At 51.1% G+C, this 21,629-nt stretch overlaps 1 protein-coding gene across 1 annotated transcript; it reads right to left on the bottom strand.

The window, feature by feature from the left end:
* Positions 1 to 1,382: 1,382 nt before the first annotated feature.
* COL6A1 (collagen type VI alpha 1 chain) lies at positions 1,383 to 21,305 on the bottom strand. The gene is made up of 34 exons (XM_010713158.4): positions 21,093 to 21,305; positions 20,275 to 20,404; positions 18,997 to 19,197; positions 18,617 to 18,776; positions 18,251 to 18,373; positions 18,139 to 18,159; positions 17,964 to 17,984; positions 17,828 to 17,872; positions 17,581 to 17,634; positions 16,522 to 16,566; positions 16,398 to 16,424; positions 16,226 to 16,252; positions 16,079 to 16,123; positions 15,853 to 15,906; positions 15,367 to 15,429; positions 14,787 to 14,849; positions 14,553 to 14,642; positions 14,379 to 14,441; positions 13,084 to 13,146; positions 9,937 to 9,999; positions 9,382 to 9,444; positions 8,641 to 8,691; positions 8,521 to 8,556; positions 8,003 to 8,065; positions 7,581 to 7,646; positions 7,403 to 7,438; positions 6,742 to 6,778; positions 6,311 to 6,319; positions 5,630 to 5,763; positions 4,581 to 4,690; positions 4,093 to 4,276; positions 3,715 to 3,889; positions 3,168 to 3,197; positions 1,383 to 2,422 (listed from the first exon to the last, which is right to left on the bottom strand). Exons 1-34 carry the CDS (start codon positions 21,187 to 21,189, stop codon positions 1,812 to 1,814), a joined length of 3,060 nt encoding a protein of 1,019 aa, XP_010711460.1. The 5' UTR covers positions 21,190 to 21,305; the 3' UTR covers positions 1,383 to 1,811.
* Between the last annotated feature and the right edge of the window lie 324 nt (positions 21,306 to 21,629).

Genomic DNA, 21,629 nt, shown 5'->3' with positions numbered 1-21,629 from the left:
TGACACACGGAGGACAGACACTGGACAGAAGGAGAAAGGAAACACGACTCACTTCTTCACCTGATGTTCTCCATCTCTCTGCACCAGTGAGGGCTGGTCTTCTGGAAACAACAGCATCTAGCTGTGCTATGAGACAGTGGAAAATATTGCGGGCAGAAGCCTGTTTGTACCAATTTAAAACACACTCATTCATACATTCAAATAATCACTGGATTTCTCAAATCCCTAGCATTCAGTAATAGGCGTATATTAAGTAAATGCAGGACATCTATCTTGTTTTGCACTGTGTAGTTTAATGCAAGAAGTCCTGTCACAGTCCTCCCAAGATCCTAATATTCCATATTTCACTTTTCAGCCACTCAAGAGAGACAAGCTTCCAACGAGGTTGTGGAAAACAATTTATTTGACGAATTTCTGAAGTGAACAACTTTTAGTAAAACAGGCATAAAATAAAAGTAACTTCTGGATACAAAATAGTTTGGGATGATGGTGATACTTGGAAATCACTGTTGCTTTCTCAGAAGCGCATGAATTCATAGCAAGAGCACCAATGGAAGCGCTGAACAAAACCTCACCCAGCCAAACCACATCTTCAGTGTGGTCCTGGAAACAAATGTGTAAACACCAAGGGCCCACATCACCCACGTAGTGATAGCACCTTTGATATCTGCAGGGTGTGATTCAAAGCCCCGGCAGATAATGGCAGCCTTTCTCTTGACGTGGCTGGGCTGTGGAATAGGTCATAATTCAATATATAGTAGAGTTTGTAGGCCTAGGTGTCTAACTCGTAGATAGTCTGATAGTCTTCCCTCACTGGGAAACAGCTTGACACTTGGAAAAAAAACCAAAAAAACAAAAAAAACAAACCACCACCACCACCAACAAAAATCCTCTAACTGGGCTCAGAGAGATTTTCCAGCATGGCATGTGGACCATAAGGCAAGTCATCAGGTTACTTATGAGGTTCCTGGTTTCACTGTAGGACCACAAAATCGGTTAGTGAAGGAGTGCAGCTTCTTCTCACATTACCCCCTCCCCGATGGCTGTTGGCCACCTTTCCTTGCCCCCAGCCCAGCCCCATCTCTGGATGGGAATGTCAGCACTGAGGTATGCTCCAGCACCCACCTCCAACCCAGCCCTGGGAAGTCAGTGGCCCATTGCACTGCACAGGAGGCAACAGATGCTTTCAGTTCTGCCTAGTGCACGGGTGGTTCAGATAATAAGTCCATCTCTTCCCACCAGCATGGGAGACATGAACCAAACTTGCCAGCCATGACAGTGATCCCCTCTCAAAACTTACTGAAATGCTGAAGCTCAGCACTGGGTTGGGACCATTGTTAGCTGGGAAAGTGCACAGCTGACGTATGAATGAAAGAGGCAAATGAAGAAAAAAAACCCTGTATCTAAAAAGGATATAATCGACATTGTGGGACTGAGCAAGTCCTTAGTGGTACAACATTCCTCATCCTGGTTCTTTCTTGGCAAAAACCAGAGAGATGAAGTTGCTTTTGGTGTCCAGGAGGATTACTGCTAGGTGCACTTATGCTTGCCTGCTGCAGGGAGTTAGTGAGAGGCAGTCACAGGGCAGGGGTAGGAGGCTCAAGGCTAGGAGGGCAGAGATGCAGATGGAGAAGAAGGTGGAGAAGGAAGGAGACTGTGCACAGACAGGCTGTCGCACTATGGCTTTCTGTATAGATGCAAGTTCCTCAGGTTGGTCAAGAATACTGTTAATTTTTTTTTTTGTCTTGTCATTTTTCATTTTTAGGTGAGAGAGAAGCCGGAGCGGCCCTGGTAGAAACCCCCGTGGGTGCTCAGTCAACAGCTATCTTCCTGGAGACAGTTTGGTAGAAGACGCCACGCAGCAGGGAGGTATAGTCAGGCACACGGAACAGGTGACGCTCCCCGTAGACAACGTCATAATTTGCGGTCTTCCCCGTTACCAGGACACGGATGTTGGGCTCATTAACTTGGCTGCCCACTGCCAGCACGTAGACCTCAATACCAGCCTGCTGAACTTCCTGCACAGTCCTCTCGATGGCCCTCGCAGTGATCCCCTGCGAGTTGCCATCAGAAAACACCAGCACCTTCTTCTTAGCCCCAGCACGAGAGGATCGCTGGTACAGCCCCGTGACGTACTGCAGAGCGGCACTGACATCTGTGGCTTCGTTCATGAACTCCATGTTGTCAACAGCTTTGGCGATGACCGTGTAGTTGCGCTGAAATGGGACTTCCACCTTCTGCTGGTTTCTGCCGCTGTACTGCACCACCGAGACTCGCACAGAGTCCTCGGCAGGCTTGCTGGCCTCAAGGAACCGCTCTGCGAGCCGCTTCACAAAACTCTTGGTGGTGTCAAAGTTCTTGCTCCCCACGCTGGTGGAACTGTCCACCAACAGCATGATGTCTGCCGGATTGGTAAAAGTGACTGCAAGAGGACAGACCCGGGGCTCGTTATGCTGCTTTTTTCTCCTGCTTTCCATAGGAAGCTGGTGAATTTACCCAGCTATCTCGCATGCTTCCTGCTTTGTTAGACTTAGGAAATCCCCACTGTTTGTGTGGTTTGCTGCTTTCGTTTCCCCTACTCCAGTGCTATCCTACATGTGTCTTTTTACCCTTTCATTCTTTCTTTTATTTAGTTTATGACTCCTGTTACTTATTGCAGTAGGTGTTTTCCTTGACTTACACCGTCCCATTTTGTCTGGGGAATCACTACATCTTCCCAGGTTGGCCTGTTTCCATGAGTCTAAAGATTGTATACTCTTCTGACATCAAAATGGATCTCTTTAAATTCCTCGCTTTCCAACCACTTTTCTCTGATATCCTGCCACAGTGCTGACCTTTTGTATGTGCTTGGACCTCCCCCCACAGCACAACCAATCTCATTTGTCTCATCTAAAGCCTAGGTGGACTAAATCTGGCACAGTCTCCTAAGGAATTAGAGAAGCAACTGTCCAGCCTTTTCTCGCTCCTGTCCCCCAAGTGCTTTGCGCTGGGGTGTACATGAGAGATTCCAGGTTTCCTCTTTCTCTAGTCTGTCAGCAGAGCTCAGGAGCCTCCCTGCTGTGGGATATCTCCATCCCTATATCCCTATGCACAGCAACTATCACTTCCCTAACCACAGCATCCACAACCCCTTTGTGTGTATCATGACAAGAGGAGCAGGTACTCACTTGGGCAGGTATAGTCTGGACATTTCTTCTCTGTTAAGAAAATTAAAAAGAGTAACATTACCAACTCATGCAGGAAAATTGCTTTTTCCTGTAGCACAGCTTCCCACAGAGTTGCGCTGGGGACAAATACTTATCAAAATAGCCTCTTCACACAAGTTGTCATGCAAAGTTATAAGCACCAGAGAGCACAGAATATGTGCTTGAAAATTCTGGGGACAGAGATATCCTGCAATGGCTTAGGTCTTCGGTATTGCTGCAGAGTGTTCTGAGACATGAGACATTCTTATTGCTCGTTGACTGAACTGTGAATATTGCTCTCTTCCCTCAATACCTGAGCACAATTTAAGAGCATGACCAGGGCTATGCGTGGAGGGCAGCTTGCATCCCTCACCCTTCGGCTGCGACAGTTGTTACTATGGCCCTTATTGCCACCAGCCAGAGCTATGCTGCTCTGGCAACTTTCGAGGAGTGAGGAGTAAGACCTGGATTAACAGCCTGGGGACGGGTCCTCGCACAGACCCGGGTGATCCCATAGGTTTTCACTCACCTCGGCAGACATACGAGGTGATGTTCTGCAAGAAGGAGTCATCTAGGAGCTCAGCGTAGTTGTCTCTCTGAATGGACAATCCCTGTCTCCTTGGCATGCCTAAACAAGCGATGTCATTCAGTTGGTCTGGGTTTGGGTAGTTCCGGAAAATGTCACCTATTCCGAGGGAAACCACCTGTAGAAAAGTTAGAGTGTATCATTGGTGCCTAATTCGTTCATAAGCTTGACTGCCTGCCACGGCATGAGAGAGCTTCCAGTGATAGGAGCTCTGGCCTTGGAAAGCAAAAGATGGAGACCCCTGCGGATACTGCACTAATCCGACTGATTGTCATTCCATAGCTGTTCCCTGCCAGCCTCCCCGTGCCACCATGCCCTTACCGGGGTGACCTCACACAGAGAGGTCAGTGGGGTACGGTCCCGCAGTGTGTCTGAACGTCCGTCTGTGATGACGATGGCCACGTTATTGTTGGAGGTGAATCTCCGCAGCAGATTTTCCTTGCTGAACTGCAGGGCTTCTCCTGTGTGGGTGCCCCCAGCTATCCATTTCAGATTCTTGACTGCCCTGCAAACAGACATCAGAGAGCCTGAAAGCCCTGTGAGCAAGCCCTGATTCAGAGGAACGGCTGGGAATAGACGTCTTACTGAAATACAGGCATGCTTGCAAGGCAGGGCAAAATCCTGCTTGCACAGGGTTTTAGGTAACTTCCTTGGTCTCAGTACCACTCAAAAAGCCACCAAGTGACTTTTCACTGCATTCAGAATCCTAGCATTTGCAGAAGCTGCTAGTCTAGAGATGGAGGATGGGACGCGAGTAGGGTGTACTGGGTCAGGTCTCTGCACCGTGTGCTGAGACTCTGCAGACTCACTGTTTGAGTGCCCCAATGTTGTCTATGTTGGCATCCCCCATAGCCACCAGCTCCTGCGTGTTGTTGTGGCTGTACTGCACAACGCCCACTCGGGACTCCCCAGGTTCAAACTGTTGGAGAAGAAAAAAAGTCATTTAGTGCCAGGAACCTCCAGGGGACCTGAAGAGCTCAGGAAACTGCTAGTGGTTTCATTCTGGACATCTTTATGGCAAGCAATGCAGCTGCTTATTGGTGGTGGTATTATTCCAACAGGGGTGGATGCAGGTGAGCCTAGTGAAACAAGACCCAAACTCAGGTTTCCCACCTCAGTGATCTCAACACAAACCATTGTGGTGGTATGCTTTTCTTCTTAAATAGTAACTTTGCTGCCCAACTCTAGTCTTCCAAGCTATTTACTGGCACTTTATCAGCCAGAGACCTGTGCACGTCCACAGTCATGTCCAACAGCAGATCCTCGTCTTTACAGCCCATGTCGAGTTACACCTTACAGAAAGTCTGAATTCCAAACATCTCTTCCATAGCAGAGGGATAAGTGGAATTTCCCATGCAGAGCATGTTACCAGGGAAGAGTTCAGAGAGTAAATATTTTTACTGCTCTTCAAATGGAAGGACTTGAAGGACATTGCTCTTTTGTGCTGCAAATATCTCTTTCAGCAGTGTACTTAACTGGAAACCTTAATTGAAGGTTGGGGGCAGACCAGACTCCCTGGGGGCAGGCTGTCAGGGCCGTTGGGAAGTTGCTACTCCAGCTACCTGAAATGCTCATTGGAACAAGGGGGAGACCAACAAACTGACTGACCAGGCAAACTAGGAGTTGTCTGCTTCATGACATGCAGAAAGAGTTCACAGCCACTGCAGTCTTGTTGCCCAGAGCGAGTAACGCACGTGTATTTTGGGAGAAAACAGACCCTGCAGACTCTCCCTATGAATCTAGGGGGAACTGAGACTCATCAGGTTATAAAGCTGAGCCTTGTGGAGTGGAGGCATCTCCCTGTTTTTCCACTTGCAGTGAAAAATAAATTTATCCTGGCACTCGAAGGAAATCTCACCTTCACACGCTCATCTTTGCTTAGGCGGTCAATGACTTTGATGATGAAATCCTTGGCAATCTGGAAGTTCTGCAGGCCAATGCTCTCCGAGCTGTCCAACACGAACAGGAGATCGACAGGACCACAAGTGCACTCTGTAGTAAAACACACACGTGGTGAGGCTTGTGTTTGCTATCTGAGTTGCTCTCAGAGCAACGTGCTTTGCAGGGAGGCATACCCAAGCAATCAGCCGGTGTTTGCTGTTAGCCTTGGTGGAAGGGCAGCAAAGCATGGTGCAAAATTAAGCGGCAAAATAGCCACATAGGAGCTTTAAGAACCAGCTTAATATTTTTTCCCTTCACATTTTTCTCAGCACCCCTTGTAAGTCACGTAACATTGCCAAGCTGTGAGTACCCACGAAACACTCAGTAACTATTTCCAAAATCTGTTTCCTCAGAAGCCTCCTCACTTCTTCCATTTGCCCAGCCCAGGAGGACAGAGGTGAACACTGGTGGGGTGGAGGAGGCTGACTCAGCTTGCTCCCCTCTTGCCCATGGCTGAAGGACATAATGTACTCTTGGTCCTTGCTTAAGGCTTTCGGATTACAAACCTAGTGGAAGGCAAGGAGTAGGGAGAGGGAGGGGGAAAGAGGGAGAAGCATTAGCAAACGCTTGCAGAATGATTTTGCCAAGTAACACTCACCACAGCATGCTAGAGGAGAAGGGAGAAAAAGAAAGAGCATTAAAATGCTGCAGATGAAGGTTTTCATACAACACAGACAGCAGGTCTGCATTTCTGCAAACACAGTGGCACCTGACCTAGATGATTCAAGCTCCTGCTCATTTGTGGAGTTTTCCCTCCTGTTTGACATATCCAGATCTCTCTCTTTTAGATCACAGTGCCCTGAACTGAAACACTGTGTGTGGCAGAGCTCTATCTCCAAAGACACTATGATATTCTTATTTAAATAAAAAAGCTAATCCTGGAGGGATTAAGTAAATTGCTAATTGTGAAGCTCGCATTCAGACCCCTAAGCACGCTGTGCTGTTGTAGCACTTCATTATCAGGGGTGCTAAGGTGCAGCGACCCCACTCTGCATGGAGCCAGAGGAGGAGAAATTCCAGGATACTCACAGCACATCTTCATGATGATGTCCAAGATTTCACACTCCTGAAACCAGAGATGAAGAAACTCTGTGGATATCAGCAGTGGCAGCTGCTTGGCTCCCAAGTGCTGCTACCCACCACCCCAACTGCTGTTTTTGCACCTTCAAAACAGATTTTAATCTGGAAATGAGTGATGTACAGTTGGGGCTGCTTCCCTTGGAGGAGGCCAGAGCTAGGCTTTGCCAGCAGTAAAGAGTACCCATTATGCTGACTGTGCAGAAGAGGCTGCATGGACAACCACCATCCAGCTTGCAAGAACTTTCCTCCCTTTGTGGAGGTTGCTTTTATTACGAGCTTACCATAAAATGGGGGGACCTGAGTCTTTGTGACCCATGGTCACAGCATGTCCAAATCCCTTGGTTGGTGGGCAAATTAATCAAGAAGCCAGCAAAGCAAAGAGGAGGGGCCAGTCTGGGGATAATTTAAATCTTCCCACTTATGTGAGAGCTGAAGTTTTCACACTGCACAGGGGGCTGGCTGGTGATGGTCTGACACAAAGGAAGGAAACCTTGCCAGCAAGACTCAGTAGGGCAGTAATGGGGCAGCCCATGAGCATGAGCCTCCCAGCAGCGACCCCCAGAAGCAAAGACCAAGTAAGCAAGCAGTGCCTCGATCCTGTCATACTCACGTCTGGTCCTGGAGGCCCCACAGGTCCAGGGGGTCCCTGTCAAACAGAAATGTTGAGAGAGCATTTACAAGAGCAGCAAGAACTCAATGTCTTGCCATGCAATGCAGAGGCTGGAAAGGTTGCTTGGCTTTCCACCTCCCAGCTTGTTGGTGCAAATCCTTCTGGAGCCCTGACTTACTGGGCGGCCTTCAGGACCCCTGTGGCCCTTTGCTCCTTTGATGCCACTGGGACCAGCAGTTGGGTTCTGGAGATGAAACAAAAAGAAAATTCACAAAGTTTGTTCTATCCTGTGGAGAGATACGCCCAGTGTCCCTTAGAGCAAACTTTGGTGCTGTCAGAAAGCACACAACACCATGTGGAGATAATATCCACTCTTGGCCTAACAGCTGGAGGTTTGCTAACCATTAGCTGTAGAATCTCAAGTGAACATCTAGTGAGAGCTCTGCTTGCTATCAGATACTGCACAGCAGCAAAGAGTTCTTGCAGGCTCACAAAGTCTGATGGGCTCTGACCCAAGAGCACCATAGTCCTAGATCCATCGCCATACTCCCAAACCACCCTAAAAGAGAAAAGTAATGCAGCTTTATAGAAATTACTCACATCGTTGCCAGGGTCTCCAGCTTCTCCTTCATCACCTTTAGGACCAACATATCCTTTTGTTCCCTGAAAAATAAGAGAGAGGATGTTGGTAGTGTGGTGAGGTTGATGCATAGACCTTATGACAGCTGGCCTGGAGAGGAGACAGAGAGCTAAGATAAGATTCCTAGCACTAAATGTCAATGTTATAGAGGGATACATCTCCTTAGTTGGCTTTCCCTGTCATAAGTCACTATCCAGCTCCCCCCAGCTGGTTCTTCCAACACCAAATGCTGGCTTGGGACCTACATTTGAGAGTGCTATGCCATCCTTGGTGTTGCATGAAGGCAGAACACTTCTACGAGAAGTAGACGAGGGAGGGGGATCTGTGCATAAGACAAACTGGGTTCTGGGTGAGCAGGCTGTTTCAAGGAGTCCATTTCACCATACAACTGACAGATAGGCTCTACAAGCCAAAGTACCAGCAGAAGACGCTAGCCAGGGAGTTCTCTATTAGATACAGAAGGAAGCAACCCACTTACATTAATGCCAGGGTCCCCTCTGTCTCCTTGCTGCCCCTGGGAATGAAGAAAAGGAAGTGTGTTAGGTCAGACAAGCATCAATAATGGTCTTATGATTTCAAAGCAGCACACTAAACTTACAGGGGCACCCGGGAATCCAATAGTGCCATTACCAGGAGGACCGTCCTCCCCCTGGAAAGGAAGGGAGAAGTAAATGAGACAGTGACAAGCAGAATACTCTGCATGGCAAAAGGATCTTGCCTTCCTTCAGCAGCCACCAAGAGGAGGCAACAGCCATCCTTGCTCTACTTGCAGAGCTGTGTTAAGAACAGTTATTGTATTCTTTTATGCTATATCCAGCTAAATATTGTTCTTACTACTTCTTTTTCCCTAGGACAGAGACCAGTCTTGCTGTGTCCCCCATCCCCACCCCCCTCCCCATCACTGCACAGCCAGATAGCGCAGCTTTTTTGTAGCTTTTCATGAAGTGTGGGGGGCACTGGGACATGAGCTGCCTGTATCTCTCTTGAAGACTACCTCTCATTCTTTATTTTAAGAGGAAAATGGAAAAGAATGAGATGGGACAAGCCCCAGAAGTTCTGATGGTGATACTGTGCTTCTCAGAGATCAGGGATATGAGCACAAGCTGGGAATGCTGGGCAATATTACCTCCACTGCTGAAAGTACATTCCAAGATAGGGCTCTCTGAGCCTGCAAAGGGGTTGCATGCTCAAAAAAAAAAGCTGTTTACAAGTTTTCCCAATATATTTCAGCTGTTTATGAGAGCCATTTCTTTTCTCCCTGACCTGGACCATGCTGCACGGAACTAGGCAGCTGTAGATCATTCCTACATTGCATGCAGTCTCCATAAACACCACTCACCCTTTCTCCCATTAGGCCAGGATCTCCAGGCAACCCAGGTGCTCCAGGCGATCCCTTGGGACCCTGGATGAATCAGAAGGAGGAGTCAAGCACTGTGCACCATTCACTGATGTGGGAAGATGATGCCTTTCGAGACTCCCTGCAGAACTCTGGTCCCTTGCTTCCTACCTGAGACCAGCTCTGAGAACACACCTACAAGCTAGGAAGAAGCCCCTTTCATTCAGGGGCAGCACGCAAGAGTTACTCAAGCCTACCACAGGAGATATTTTGCTCCCCTAGTTTCTGCCAGAGGAAGAACAAACCACAAGGTGAAGCCACATCACTTGTGGTGCAGCTATATACCCTCTCTGGAAGATAGGAAAAAAAGTATTGACAGCCTTAGGGATCCACCAAAAATACCTTGAGATATCTGTCAGGAAGCTGACACCTCACTTTGTACCCAAAAAAGGGTTTTCAAGACCTATGGGATGCGTGGACAGTCTTAATGGGCAGCATCGCTTGGTCTTCCCTCAATTCCCTCCTCCCAAGAAGATATGATGATGAAGCAGCACTGACCTCATTGCCACGGGGGCCATCATCTCCTCTGTAGCCCTTTGGTCCTGGGGGTCCAGGCTCACCCTAGGAGAACACAAAGAGCTGTCACATGAGCCCATCCTTAGAGGGGTCCCTTTGTTTCATAATGTGATTGGTGGGAGCAGGAACCTCATGCCTTGCACTCAGTGAGTCACTTCCACTGAGGAGAAAGGCTCTATTCATGGGGATCAACTCAGGTGAGGAGGTACTTGGGTAAGGAGGTATTCCAGGAGGAGGACCCAGAGGGGAAGAGGCTGGGAGGGGGCAAGACAACACTTTCCAGCAGTGAAGCACAGCTGGGCATTGCATTGATGTCCCTCCTTGATGGATCATATCACCCTGAAACTATCACAGGCCTCTCTCTACGGGAGCCTTGGACATGACTCATGGCAGCTGGGCTGATGAAAGCCCTTCCATGGCTGTGGGGAGTCTCTGTCCTCAGGAGGCTGCAGGGTCCTGGCAGCATCTGCTGGAACAGACCAGAGCTGTCACTCTGCCATGTCCATCTGGGCAGCGGCCACTTGGTCCATCAGCTGCAGGGCTGGCCAGTGATGTTCAGATTCAAGAGGCAAAGGAGGAAAGAAGGCAGGAAGAGGGTGGATTTGGGCTTTTGTTGGATTTTTTTTTTTTTTTGTCTTTATGAGCTCCAAAAACGCCCAAGGAAGCCCGAGACAACAGAGATAGTCTGTACTGGTGAGATTTGGAGTAGGAGCTGTCTTCATGTATTGTTCAGCCTAGCCCAGCTTTGCAGCTGCTGTCTCTCACCACCCACAAGCTGAGGAAGCTTTAGTTCCCTCCAGCTGTCCTTGCTGCTCTGCTTCATGCACTCTTCTTCCACAGAAGGGCACACAGATGGTGGCAGACAACACCAGAACTGCGTAGTGTGGAAAAGAGCAAGAGCCTGCTTAAAGGCGTGTGATCCTTATTTCTGTACAAGAGCCCAAAAGAGAGAAAGCTGGGAAGGAGGGACTGGATTTCATGACCATACATATCAGCCAAAGTTGAATTCCAGATGCACTTGTCTCATGCTGGTCATAGGTGGCTTCACTGTAACAAACAAGTTAAAACCCTTTGCAGCCCCGATGGTGTTTGTGAAGATGTAGGATCTTGAGTCGTGAAGTCCTTAGCAGTTTCCTAACCTCTTTTCCTTCTACACACAACAAGAACTGCAGGAGGAATGGGCACCAGGGCCATGTGGAGATGGACCACGAAAGCAGCGCAGGAGATCAGGGGATGAGCATGCTGACCTTTAGCTTCTCTTGCAGACAGAAGGAAGGGTGAAACACAGTCACAGGTTAGCAGGAACTCCTTCTCCTTGCCAAGACAAATGTGCTCTAAGAGCCAGAGCTTGCAGATAACATGGCTTGAAAAGAGCATGCTTTTTTTAGTGTTTGCCTAAGTTCTTCCCTTGCCCAAGCCCAATTACACATTTATTTTTAATTTGGCCAAGGAAAAACATTTTCCCTCAGTTTATGGAAAAAAACATCTTTTCTTTACAACTGCTTGTTAAATGTCCCTAGAGTGACTGGGATACTAGGGCAGCTGCTGCTCTGGAGAAGCATCAGTGCTGCGGCACTTCCCTCTCTGACAGGGAATGAATTCAGTGCTCCTGGGAAGGGAAGATAGATAACCCGTAGGCTTGGTGACAGCCTCCTCTCCTTTCTGCCAGTTAAGGCAGGCTGGGGAAGATCCTTCCTTCTGTCATGCTTATACACCTTTGGCGCCCAGGCTTGGGTCAAATCTCCACCTGAATTCTATCTTATCCTGCCCAGTTCTCCTGCCTTGAAACTGGAATGAGACCCTATACAAGGAAAGCGGCTCTGGTCCTTCTTCCTTCGCTGGTGTCAACACATAGCACCTGCCCATTACATGCACACATCCAAATTCCCACCCTCTGACCAGTGGCACCTCCTACCATGGTCAAGTCCAACAAGCTGGTGGCTGTCAGATACTTTTTAACTGTGGCCAGAGCAGTTTAGCTCAGTTAAGAACAGAAATATCTGGACAATTCAATGAGAATTTGGTGCTTTTCTCTAGCACAAGGCAGGTTTGAGGGCAGTCTGACTCAGGGCAATCCCAACTTTGGCATGGGAGTGTTTCCGTAGTGGTGACCCTTGCTGGGGTAGGCAGGAACACAGCAGTGGCTCCTCTGTGGCTGTCCCACATTCCAAATCTCCTACAGGGCTCTTCAACAGTGGGTTGACCATGAAGGATTTCCAAAGCTCACACACCGATCTTCATTCTTCACCCCTCAGGGAAATCCTCTTCCAGCAGTGGGAACATTTATCTCAGTACTTTCCTATATCTTGAGCTCTATTGAAACTCTGATGATTACAGGAATAGGAGGGGAGTTGTGCCACTGAATTCATCCAAGGGTGATGTAAAGCATGCTTGCTCAGGTGGGAAGGCCATGCTGGTTATTGCCAACAGTGCTATCTCCATCAAGGATTAACCCAGCAACTCCAGAGGAATTGAGTGGAAGCTTGGTATGACTTTGAGAGGAAAGAACCTTTAACTGTGCGAGGGATAGAAGCTGCCTTTCAGCTGGAGGAATCCAGCTCTGTGCTTCAGAAAGCCAGCAGATCTCAGATCTATTTCTTGAAGCGCACACGAAGAAGTGGGCCCATAGTGGGAACACCAGGCCTCATAGTGAGCAGACTTGAGAAGCAATTGGCTTTGGGACAGATCGTCTGCAGATTCCAAGGGTGTCAGGCCACTGCCGAGGCCTTGTCAGGCTGTCCTTGCACTCACGAGACATCTCATTAACTCCCAGGATCAAGGCAAGCAGTGTTTGGCCCCAGGCCTGAACATTTTTTGCACTGCTGCAGCTCATACTTGCTGGTTTCCAGATCTGTCCACGAGACGTGTTGACATCTGTTTCCACAGGACTGGGAAATGACGTGAAGGTCTTTTTGTCCCCAGCCCAGCAGCCAAGTCTCCATTTTCTAGCCCCGCTCAAATTCTGAGTTCTCCTAGAAATCACTGCCCCTCTGCACTGGCTTTGCTTCCTGGTCTGGAACATGTGGAGACTTTGCTTCAAGATGCTGTGGCATCAGTTGAGCCCTTGAGCACAGCCTCCCTGCCAGCCCATGCACTTCCACATGCAATCCAGAAAGTCCCAAATCTTACCTGGTCTCCAGGTGGTCCAAGAGGTCCTTCCCGTCCTTGGTCACCAGGTGGTCCAGGTTCTCCCTGAAAACACACATAGAGGACATGAGAAACAGAGGGGCATGCACGGGATGTGAAGGGTCCTGCATGTGATGGGGAGCAGGGACACAGTAGTGTGTGCTGGGTAGAAACAGTCATCCTAACAGTGATTCTTCAGGTTTCGGGTGGGAAACCAGCACAGCGAGGCTGACTGGGGAGCCTGGAAAACCTGAGGCAGGGTGTTTTGGTGGCACACACTACAAGGCTCTTCATACAGGGTGCTGCTCCACCTGCAATCCCGGAGAGGCTTTCTGAAGGTTACACCTGGATTAAAACTTTTGGGAAAGTGGTTGGTGATCCAAAGCTCTTGCTTTCAGGCTGGGCTCCTAAGCCAAAGAGTAAACATAAAATAACTTTTGAAGAGCCCTGAACACTGGTGGAGGTGTTTCTGTCAAGATTACCAAGCCTTGTGCTTGATCTAAAACTTGGAAGGAAGCAGCCCTCTGTCTGCAGAACAGGCTGATGGCATGCATCCATCTCCCTTGCACATTTGCCCCACACACCACATGCGGTGGTGCTGCTGTGCTTCCCCTGCAGGAAGGAGGAGGCTGCTTCAGCTTCGTGTAGCCCATCCCAACACAGCCCATTCCTATCCTCAAGGTGAGTGGCACTTCAGCCTGGACATACAACAGCAAACACCTGGCAGTGCTGGCATCGCTAGGGTGCTGCTCCTGGATGCCATCCCACACAGCAGAAGCATGCAGGTACCTGTGCCATTGGCCATGTGTTTGTCCACTTGTCCCATAGCCTCATTCACCCCATGCTTGCAGCAGGTGACTCATCCCAGACAGGCCCAACAAATGATTTCCTATTGACTCCCACTCACTCCAGCAAGGGAGGGAGGTTTTACCCTCACCCAGGTGCCTGCCTACTGCTGTGCCCTCCTTACTGAACTCTGCCTGCCTGCAGAGCCCCACCACTCCCCCAGGAGGACATCCTGCTCATTTGCTCTCACCAACTGGTTTATTATCCACAGACTGCCCTCTGCCTGCTCTCTGGGCATGCTCTTTTCTGGGGTTTGTCTGTTTGCTGATAACCTGTTATTGTGAAGGTGTGATTGCCAGGGGATGGTGCCAGGGCGAAATGTGGCAGGCGCCCATCAGGCAGGCAGGTGCATGAGCCAAGCTTGCCCACTGGCCACCCATTTCCAGCCCCAGCTGTCCAACGTGCTACCATTTGCAAGCAGAAGCCAACAGGCTCCCCATGGATGTAGTTACCAGATCTCCTCGTGGCCCACGGTCACCTGGTGAGCCTGGGGGTCCTCTTTCTCCATTGCTGCCCTGCAAGAAGATGGTAGGAACACAGATTTAGGACCCCTCTCAGCACTGCACGACCCTCCCTCATCACCTGCCCACAGACATCAGCCCCTGCTGCAGCCTGCCCACGCTCACCCTCTCTCCTGGAGGACCATCTGCGCCTGGGGAACCCTCATCCCCTATCTCCCCTAAGGGTCCAGGCTCTCCCCTGTTGCCAGGAGCACCCTGTAACAAAGCAAAGACAAATCAGAGGGTTTTGAAGCAAAGCCCTGCATACTAGTGGAGCCTTGGGCAAGCTCTGCTTTGAGGGAGAGGCTGGAGAAGAGACCTCTCCTTCTTGCAGAGGACTTGTGTGAGCTCTTCACCAACCTTCTCTCCAGGACTCCCAGGAATGCCCTGCCGGCCAGGTTTTCCATCTTCCCCAGGCTCCCCCTTCACAAGGACACAAGAAGACATCAGTACCAAGGGGTGGATTCTGGTCCCCATGCTGATGTGGATGGCTGGAGTTTTGGCTCTCCCTGAAATCCCTTTTTCTCCACAGTCCCATGGAGGTCCCCATCCCCTCCACTGCCTCACCAATGTGAGCCACCATTTCTCAGGAACCTCTCAGAGTTTTGGGAACATCCTGGAGCTGGGGCAAGCAGTGCACAGTTCACATCTCACCAACCAGACCTCACTGAGGGTAAGGGGCAGCATATTCTAGTAGGGGCTTGTCCCCAGGTGGCATGGGGAGATCTGCAGTGGATCAATCACTGTGTCTCCTGAGAGTGCCCCTTAAACCTGAGTGTCTGCCTCTCCTGAACCACTCCATCTCCAAAGTGGGTGTAGGACATCTGTCCTTCTTACAAGCTGGAGGCTGCCAAGCACGCCTCCTTCTGTGCTGGGCATAGCAAGGGCAGCCCCATGGTCCAGCAAGCTGGGGAGTGTGAGGTGGATACCATGGGCTCACCTTTCCTCCCTTGGGTCCATAAGCACCGGGATCGCCCTTTGGTCCAGGTGGGCCCTGAGTGCCCTGTTGAAAAAAAAAAAAAAAAAAAAAAAAAAAAAAAGCCCAGCACAATTACCTGTGGAAAATGGCATGGGGGGAGCCTTCTGGCAACCTGGCACACAGCATCTCAGCACGAAGAGCAAAAGGGATGCATGACACAACACTCTTGCATTGTGGGGCTGTGTGAGTCCAAGGATGGCAGCTTTGCCATCCAAACCTCCAGTATGTTCTGGCTGTGTGGGCACAGCGGCCTGAAGCTGCTTGCTGCTTTGCACTGAGCTCTTGCTCTCACCAATCAGCCTCCAGCCAAACATGGCATTGTCATGCATCACAGTGCAACAGGGGCAGTTTTCATGAGTGGAGAGGAACAGATGTCCAGGAACCACATAGGACACTATGAGCATTTCCAAGTAATTCCCAAGCAGGAGGTGCCCATGGGGAACATACATCAAATCCAGGTGAGCCTTTGCAGCCAGGTAGCCCAGGGTATCCAGCTTCTCCCTGTGGGACAGACAGAACAAGTGCTGCTGTAAGCAGTACCTGTGAGATGGCCCTGCACATGGGTCCCATGTGGGACATGGCCCTCTGCTGTGGGCCCCAACATAGTTTTGGGGGTGCCTGGGCAGCAACCAGAGTCCTCAGGCTGAGCAGGGCACTGGAGAGGAAGGTTTACCTTCATGCCATCAATGCCGTCAATCCCACGCTTGCCCTTCTCACCCTGAAATGCAGACAAGGGACCATGAGGAAGTGATTTCCAAACACCCTTCCTCCCTCCCAGCTCAAGCATCAGTGGGGAAGAATAAATGATGCAAAATCTAACCTTGGCTCCTTTGGCTCCTCTGGAGCCCTGCAAAGGGAAGCAGAGAGGTCAGGACCCTCAGACCCGCTGTCCTTGCCAGATACCAATGCTGGCGGGAGGGTTGGGTGCATAGGCAGTGGGCTGCCAGCCAAGCAGGGGCACCAAGAACCCCTCAAGTCTTTGCTGTCCTCACCTTTTCTCCTCGACTTCCTTTGTCGCCCTAGTAGTGAGAGGAAAGAGGGAAAATGGACAATGAGGATACCAGCATTTTGTCCCCCATCTAGAAACTGTATCCATCTCCCTGCAGCCCCACATACCTTCATTCCCTGGTAGCCAACGGGCCCCATGTCCCCTGGCCTGCCCTGGAAGACAGAAACACAGTATTATGTAGGCAGGTAGGCATCAGTCAGCACTAAGGGGGCAGTCCCCATTCAGGACCATACAGCACTGACTTTATATTGTCACCCACCCTCTCACCAGCATTTAAAACATGATTCTGTAATGTCTCTTGACACATCCTGTTGGGATATGCTTCTTGCCCCCACTGCCACAGCCCTCTCCCCTGGACCTGCTCTTCCTCTGCCTGCTCATGTGGCACGAGATGCTGTGGGGTGGTGGACCTCCTGCATCCCCAGCCATCCCCAGTGGTGAGGGAAATTGGGCACCTGGGGACACATCATTTGGGGTGAAGTGGAAGGGCAGAAAACCCTCAGGAAGGAAAAACATTTACATGCTGTGGGGTTTCCAAACTGGGCACACAAAGGCTGAGTAACTGCACACTTATGTGTGTGGGAGTAACATTTATCCCAAAATAAACGTACCTAGCAAAAAAGGGAGGAGGAAAATGGTTTCCTGATACAATTAGCTTATTATTTACTGAAGGTTTCTCCATAACACTGCTGTGCTTGTGGTGTCAGGAGAGAGCTCAGAGTACACCCCATGAGTCAGAGAGGCATCCCACAGGAGGGGCAGCTGCTTGGGGCAAGGAACAAGGCAGCCTTGTGGGACTCTGTGCTGGGTGGGCAGATGCAAAGGGGATGCCTCTGTGTCACCATTCCTTTCCAGGGATAGCTGGCTAGGACACCACCATGGGAATGGGATGGTACAGGGGTACAGGATAGTGACCTACAAGGGATGGTGCAGGGATGGGAATTGCTGACACCAAGTGCAGCTCCCCATCACCTTGCCAATGAGGATGTGCCTGAGAGCTCCAGCAGAGCCACCAAGCCTAGTCCACTAGAAACATAGCATCATAGAATCATTAAGATTGGAAAGACCACTAAGATCCTCTGGTCATCACCACAATGCCCACTAAACCACATCCCTCAGTGCCACATCTCCATGCTTCTTGAAAACCTCCAGAGTTTTCTACTTACAGGGTCTCCAGCATCTCCCTTCTGACCAGGAAGACCTGGCTTTCCTCTTTCTCCCTGAAATATAGGACAGAAATACAAGTTAGCTCACCTTCTCCAGGAATAAAATGAGGCTGAAAGAAGAGCAGGGAGGTGATCAGGGCAATGTTCCGTGGATATGGGGAGCAAAGGACAGAGGCCACATGGGACAGCTGCTCCCATCATCTCCCTGACCAACTCATCCCTACGTGGCCAGGGGCTGATTCCTCACCTCGTGGCCTGGGTCACCAGGAGGTCCTGGGGGTCCTCGGGGAGGCTGCAGGAGAGAGGTAGGGGTTAGATGGAGCTACCAAGGCACAGGCTGGGGGCACAAGGAGGGGGATAGAGGCCTTGAGGGCCTGACTCACATGGCACTCGAAGGAGCAGCACTGGGCGGATAAAAGTAAAAAACAACATCAGAAGAAATGGCAGCACCATGCCCTGCTTGGGGGCATTCTCGATGCTGGGCAGAGTGGGCCCACCAAGTCCTGCAGGGCAGGGATGAGCACAGGGGATGGGCTTGGTGTGTAGGAGAACACTCACCGATTGCTCCATGTTGTCTTTCTGCAAGGCAAAAAGCAAAGAGAGGTGGGTTGTGAGAGTGGAGGGAGCCCAGGGCAGGGGTGGGCTCAGCAGGGGAACAGGCAGTGCTCACAATCATCTCGATGATGTTGTTGATTGTCTCCTCCACATCGAGATCCCGGGTTGGCTTCAGGCTGGTGGCAGTGAAGTTGCGGCGGTAGGCATGGTCCGTGGCAATGATGTTGAGACGTTGGTCCTAGGGTTGGGAGTCAGAGGAAGATCTGCAGGCACTCATGTAGGATGTGCCCAGGGGACTCATTGGGGACCTGCATCCTCCCTCCAGCCCTCAGTGTGTCCCCAACCCTCAGTGTTTCCCACACTCTGACTCTGTTCAGTGACCACTTGTCTCCAGACAGGGCAGTGGAGCCCATTTACACCAAATGCTGCTATGCTGGAGCAGCATGAGACCCCTGCCCTGGAACTGCTGCTTGGTCCTTACCAGATGGTGGGGTGAGATGGCGACAGAGAACACTTTGATCCCCAAATGTTTGGCTTCATTAGCAGCATCATCCAGGCCTCCGCAGGGCTCCTTATACCCCTCCAAAGGGTGTCCATCAGTCACCACGATCAGGTATTTATTCTCCTTGAGATGGGAGCCACTGCAAGGATTTAAATACTGCATTTAGTGCTGCAAGGGTTTAAGGCCCCAGTGCCCCAGCCTACAGCCAGGCTTGTCTCATCTAAGCACAGGTGGATCAACAGCAACCCGCCACCCTATGATTAGGTGACTTCCTTCACACAGGAGGGACAGACCTGCACAGGGACATCCCAGCCACCACCCACCTCACCCTGTCCTTTGCCCCAGCCCCGCTGCCGTACCCGACGAGCAGCCGCTCGATGCCCTGCTTGATGGCACAGTCAGTGTGGGTGCCCTTCCCAATGTAGTTGATGGCCGACACGCTGTTCTTCAGCTCAGCCCTGCCGCTGGGCATGGCAGTGAGGTCCTTGATGATGACCACAGAGTCGCTGTAGTGCAGAGCCCCAGCATTCCATGCCAGGAAGCGGTCACAGCGGAAGTACCTGCGAGGGGACACCAGGACATGTGCCTTCAGCATGGCCCTGTTACCAAGCTGCCTCCTTCACTGCCTGCAATGTGAAATGCAGTTCCTCTGCCAAGGCTTTGGGAAGGCTCCCTGCTTTCCTTGTGCTTCTGGAAACAGAGGAATGTCACTGCCTGAAGGATGCTTGCATCCAGAGAGTGGTGGGAACTGAAGCCCTCTCCCATGCACCAACATAGGTTTGTTCTCTGGTGCTTGGGACTGCCTAGGAGGGAGGTGTCACAGCACCTTGTGCTTGAGTCTGAAGTCATAATCAGTGTCTCCTAAAATGACACATTCAGGATGCAGGGACCAATCCCAAATAGACGTGCAGTTGCACACTTCCCAAGTCTGTCTTCTCCCTTCCCATGAGGACTTTTCCCGAAACCCCCTGAGCATCACCATCCATCTACCCATCCCTGAGGCGCACCAAGCCCACTGCACTACATGTAGCACTGCAGACATGGTAGTTGCATGCAGGGCAATGACGCACACAGTGCGTAGGAAGCACAAGGGTGATCAGTAGATGCCAGACTCAGGGAGCCCATCTGTCTGTCTGCATGTAGCAGGGGCTCAGGACAAAGCCTGGCACCTTGTTTAGAAGCCAGGCTGCACTGATGGCGGCCTGGCAGGTTGCCCCCAAACATGTGGTGATGTGGTACTGATAGGTGGCGGCCCTTCCCAGCATCCTGCCCTGCTCTGGGGAAGTTAGGTGGCCACCTGGAAACACAAGGGTTAGATTGGGCTGGTGGCTGTGAGGGTGCATCTAGGAGCAGATCAGTGGGTGAAGAGGCTGTGGTGTCCCACAAGACCCCCAAAGCTGGGTTCAATGCCTGAGAGACACGTGCCTTTCATCATCAAAATTAACACCAAAGAGCTCCATGGACACCTAAGCACACACATTGGCAATGGCTGGAGTGGGACCAGTGTGGCCATGGGCATGCAGAGGAAAGACATGGCCTGGTGTCCTGGTACCTCCCATAGCTCTGCTCTCCTCCAGCATCCCACCCAGCTCTGGCACAGCCCCAAAGACCCCCGAGGGCAGTGATGAGCACAGTACCTTTCGGTCAACTTATCGATGAAGCGGTTGGTGAAGTCTTTCACTTGCGCCACGAGGTCCCCGAAGGGCTTCACCCTCAGGGCAACACTTTCGGAGGTGTCCAGCACAAAGAACAGGTCCACGGGGCAGTCTGGGGGCAAGCAGAGCAGCGTGGCTCAGCACTGCTTTCCACTGAGCCTCTGGCACAGTCGTGGGACAAACACCAGCAGCACAATGCTGAGTTGCTAATCTCACATACGACACGCAAGCAGGCACGTAGGGCTGAGATTGTTCTTCCTCAGCATTTCTGCTTTGGCATTTATAGTAAGCTGGACCGTGTCTGAGCACATAGCCAGAAAATATTCATTTGTGCATGCTTTCATTCTTTCCCATTTGCATTCATGCTTGCAAGACCATCGTTAGTACTTAAAATAAGATGCAGCTGCAGCAAAGATTTAAAACAAAACTAAACCAAACCAAGACACTGCAGCTACGACCACAAAGAGAAATTCGTGATTTCCCAACACGTCTCAGTACAAATACCATTGCAGAGAAGAGTGAAACTAAAAATGCGCCTCAACAGCCTGTGCCCAGATTGATGTCCTTTGCAAAGATAAACCCTTGCCATCCCCTCCTTGCATCCCTGCTCTGCCAAGGACACCTGGCCAGAGGAGAACCAGCACAAAACAAGCAGATCCACTTCATCAGAGCCCAAAGAATCATAGAACCACAGCATCACTACCGTAGGAAAAGACCTCTAAGATCAGTACCCGCACCGCACGCACGACTCCTTCCAAAGCTCGGCAGCCCTGCGTTTCTCCGGGCTGCCTCCCGCTTACCCTGAGCCCTGAAGACACGGGCGTTGACTTCAGCCTGCTGAGCCCAGGCACCCCCCAGAAGGAGCAGCAGCGCCAAGAAGGAGTCGTGCAGCCCCATGTCGCTGGGCTCAGATTCCCATCGAGCTGCAACGAGGGGAGGAAGGAGGGAGAGGCCGGGTCCGGGTCCGGGGGTGGTTTCAGTGCTCGGGACCAGGGGAAGGAAAAGCGGGAGGGGGGGAGAGGGCGAGGAGGAGACTCCGCAGCCGGGATGGAGGGTGGGACCAGTGCCGTCCGTGCTGACTCAAAAGCCAGCCTGCACATCTGGCCGTCTTTCTGTGCTCGTTGTACCCGTGAGCACTCGTCGTGTGCTGCTGCCACGAGGTTCCGGTGTCCCCCAGCTGCACCCTGTGGGTTCGGAGCCCTGAGCTGAGCCCACCGCGGGATGAAGGAAGGCAGCCCGCTGCATCCCAGATAGCTAGCAGCTGTGCTCTGCTGCCTGCTAAGGAGGGTACCCACTGCAGGGCGTATCTGGGCAGGAGACATGGCAGGAGCACCAGG

This window comes from Meleagris gallopavo, chromosome 7 (genome assembly GCF_905368555.1).
Source record: "Meleagris gallopavo chromosome 7, MGAL_WU_HG_1.1, whole genome shotgun sequence".
Taxonomy (NCBI): domain Eukaryota; kingdom Metazoa; phylum Chordata; class Aves; order Galliformes; family Phasianidae; genus Meleagris; species Meleagris gallopavo.
This window is presented reverse-complemented; position numbering and strand designations above follow the sequence as displayed.

Coding starts and splice junctions, on each gene's coding strand:
- COL6A1 (XM_010713158.4), bottom strand. CDS start 21,189: ATGGGGCTGCACGACTCCTTCTTGGCGCTGCTGCTCCTTCTGGGGGGT. Junction 18,374..18,616: donor CCATCTCACCCCACCATCTG/GTAAGGACCAAG, acceptor TCCCAACCCTAG/GACCAACGTCTCAACATCAT. Junction 8,066..8,520: donor GAGGGGACCCTGGCATTAAT/GTAAGTGGGTTG, acceptor CTTATTTTTCAG/GGAACAAAAGGATATGTTGG.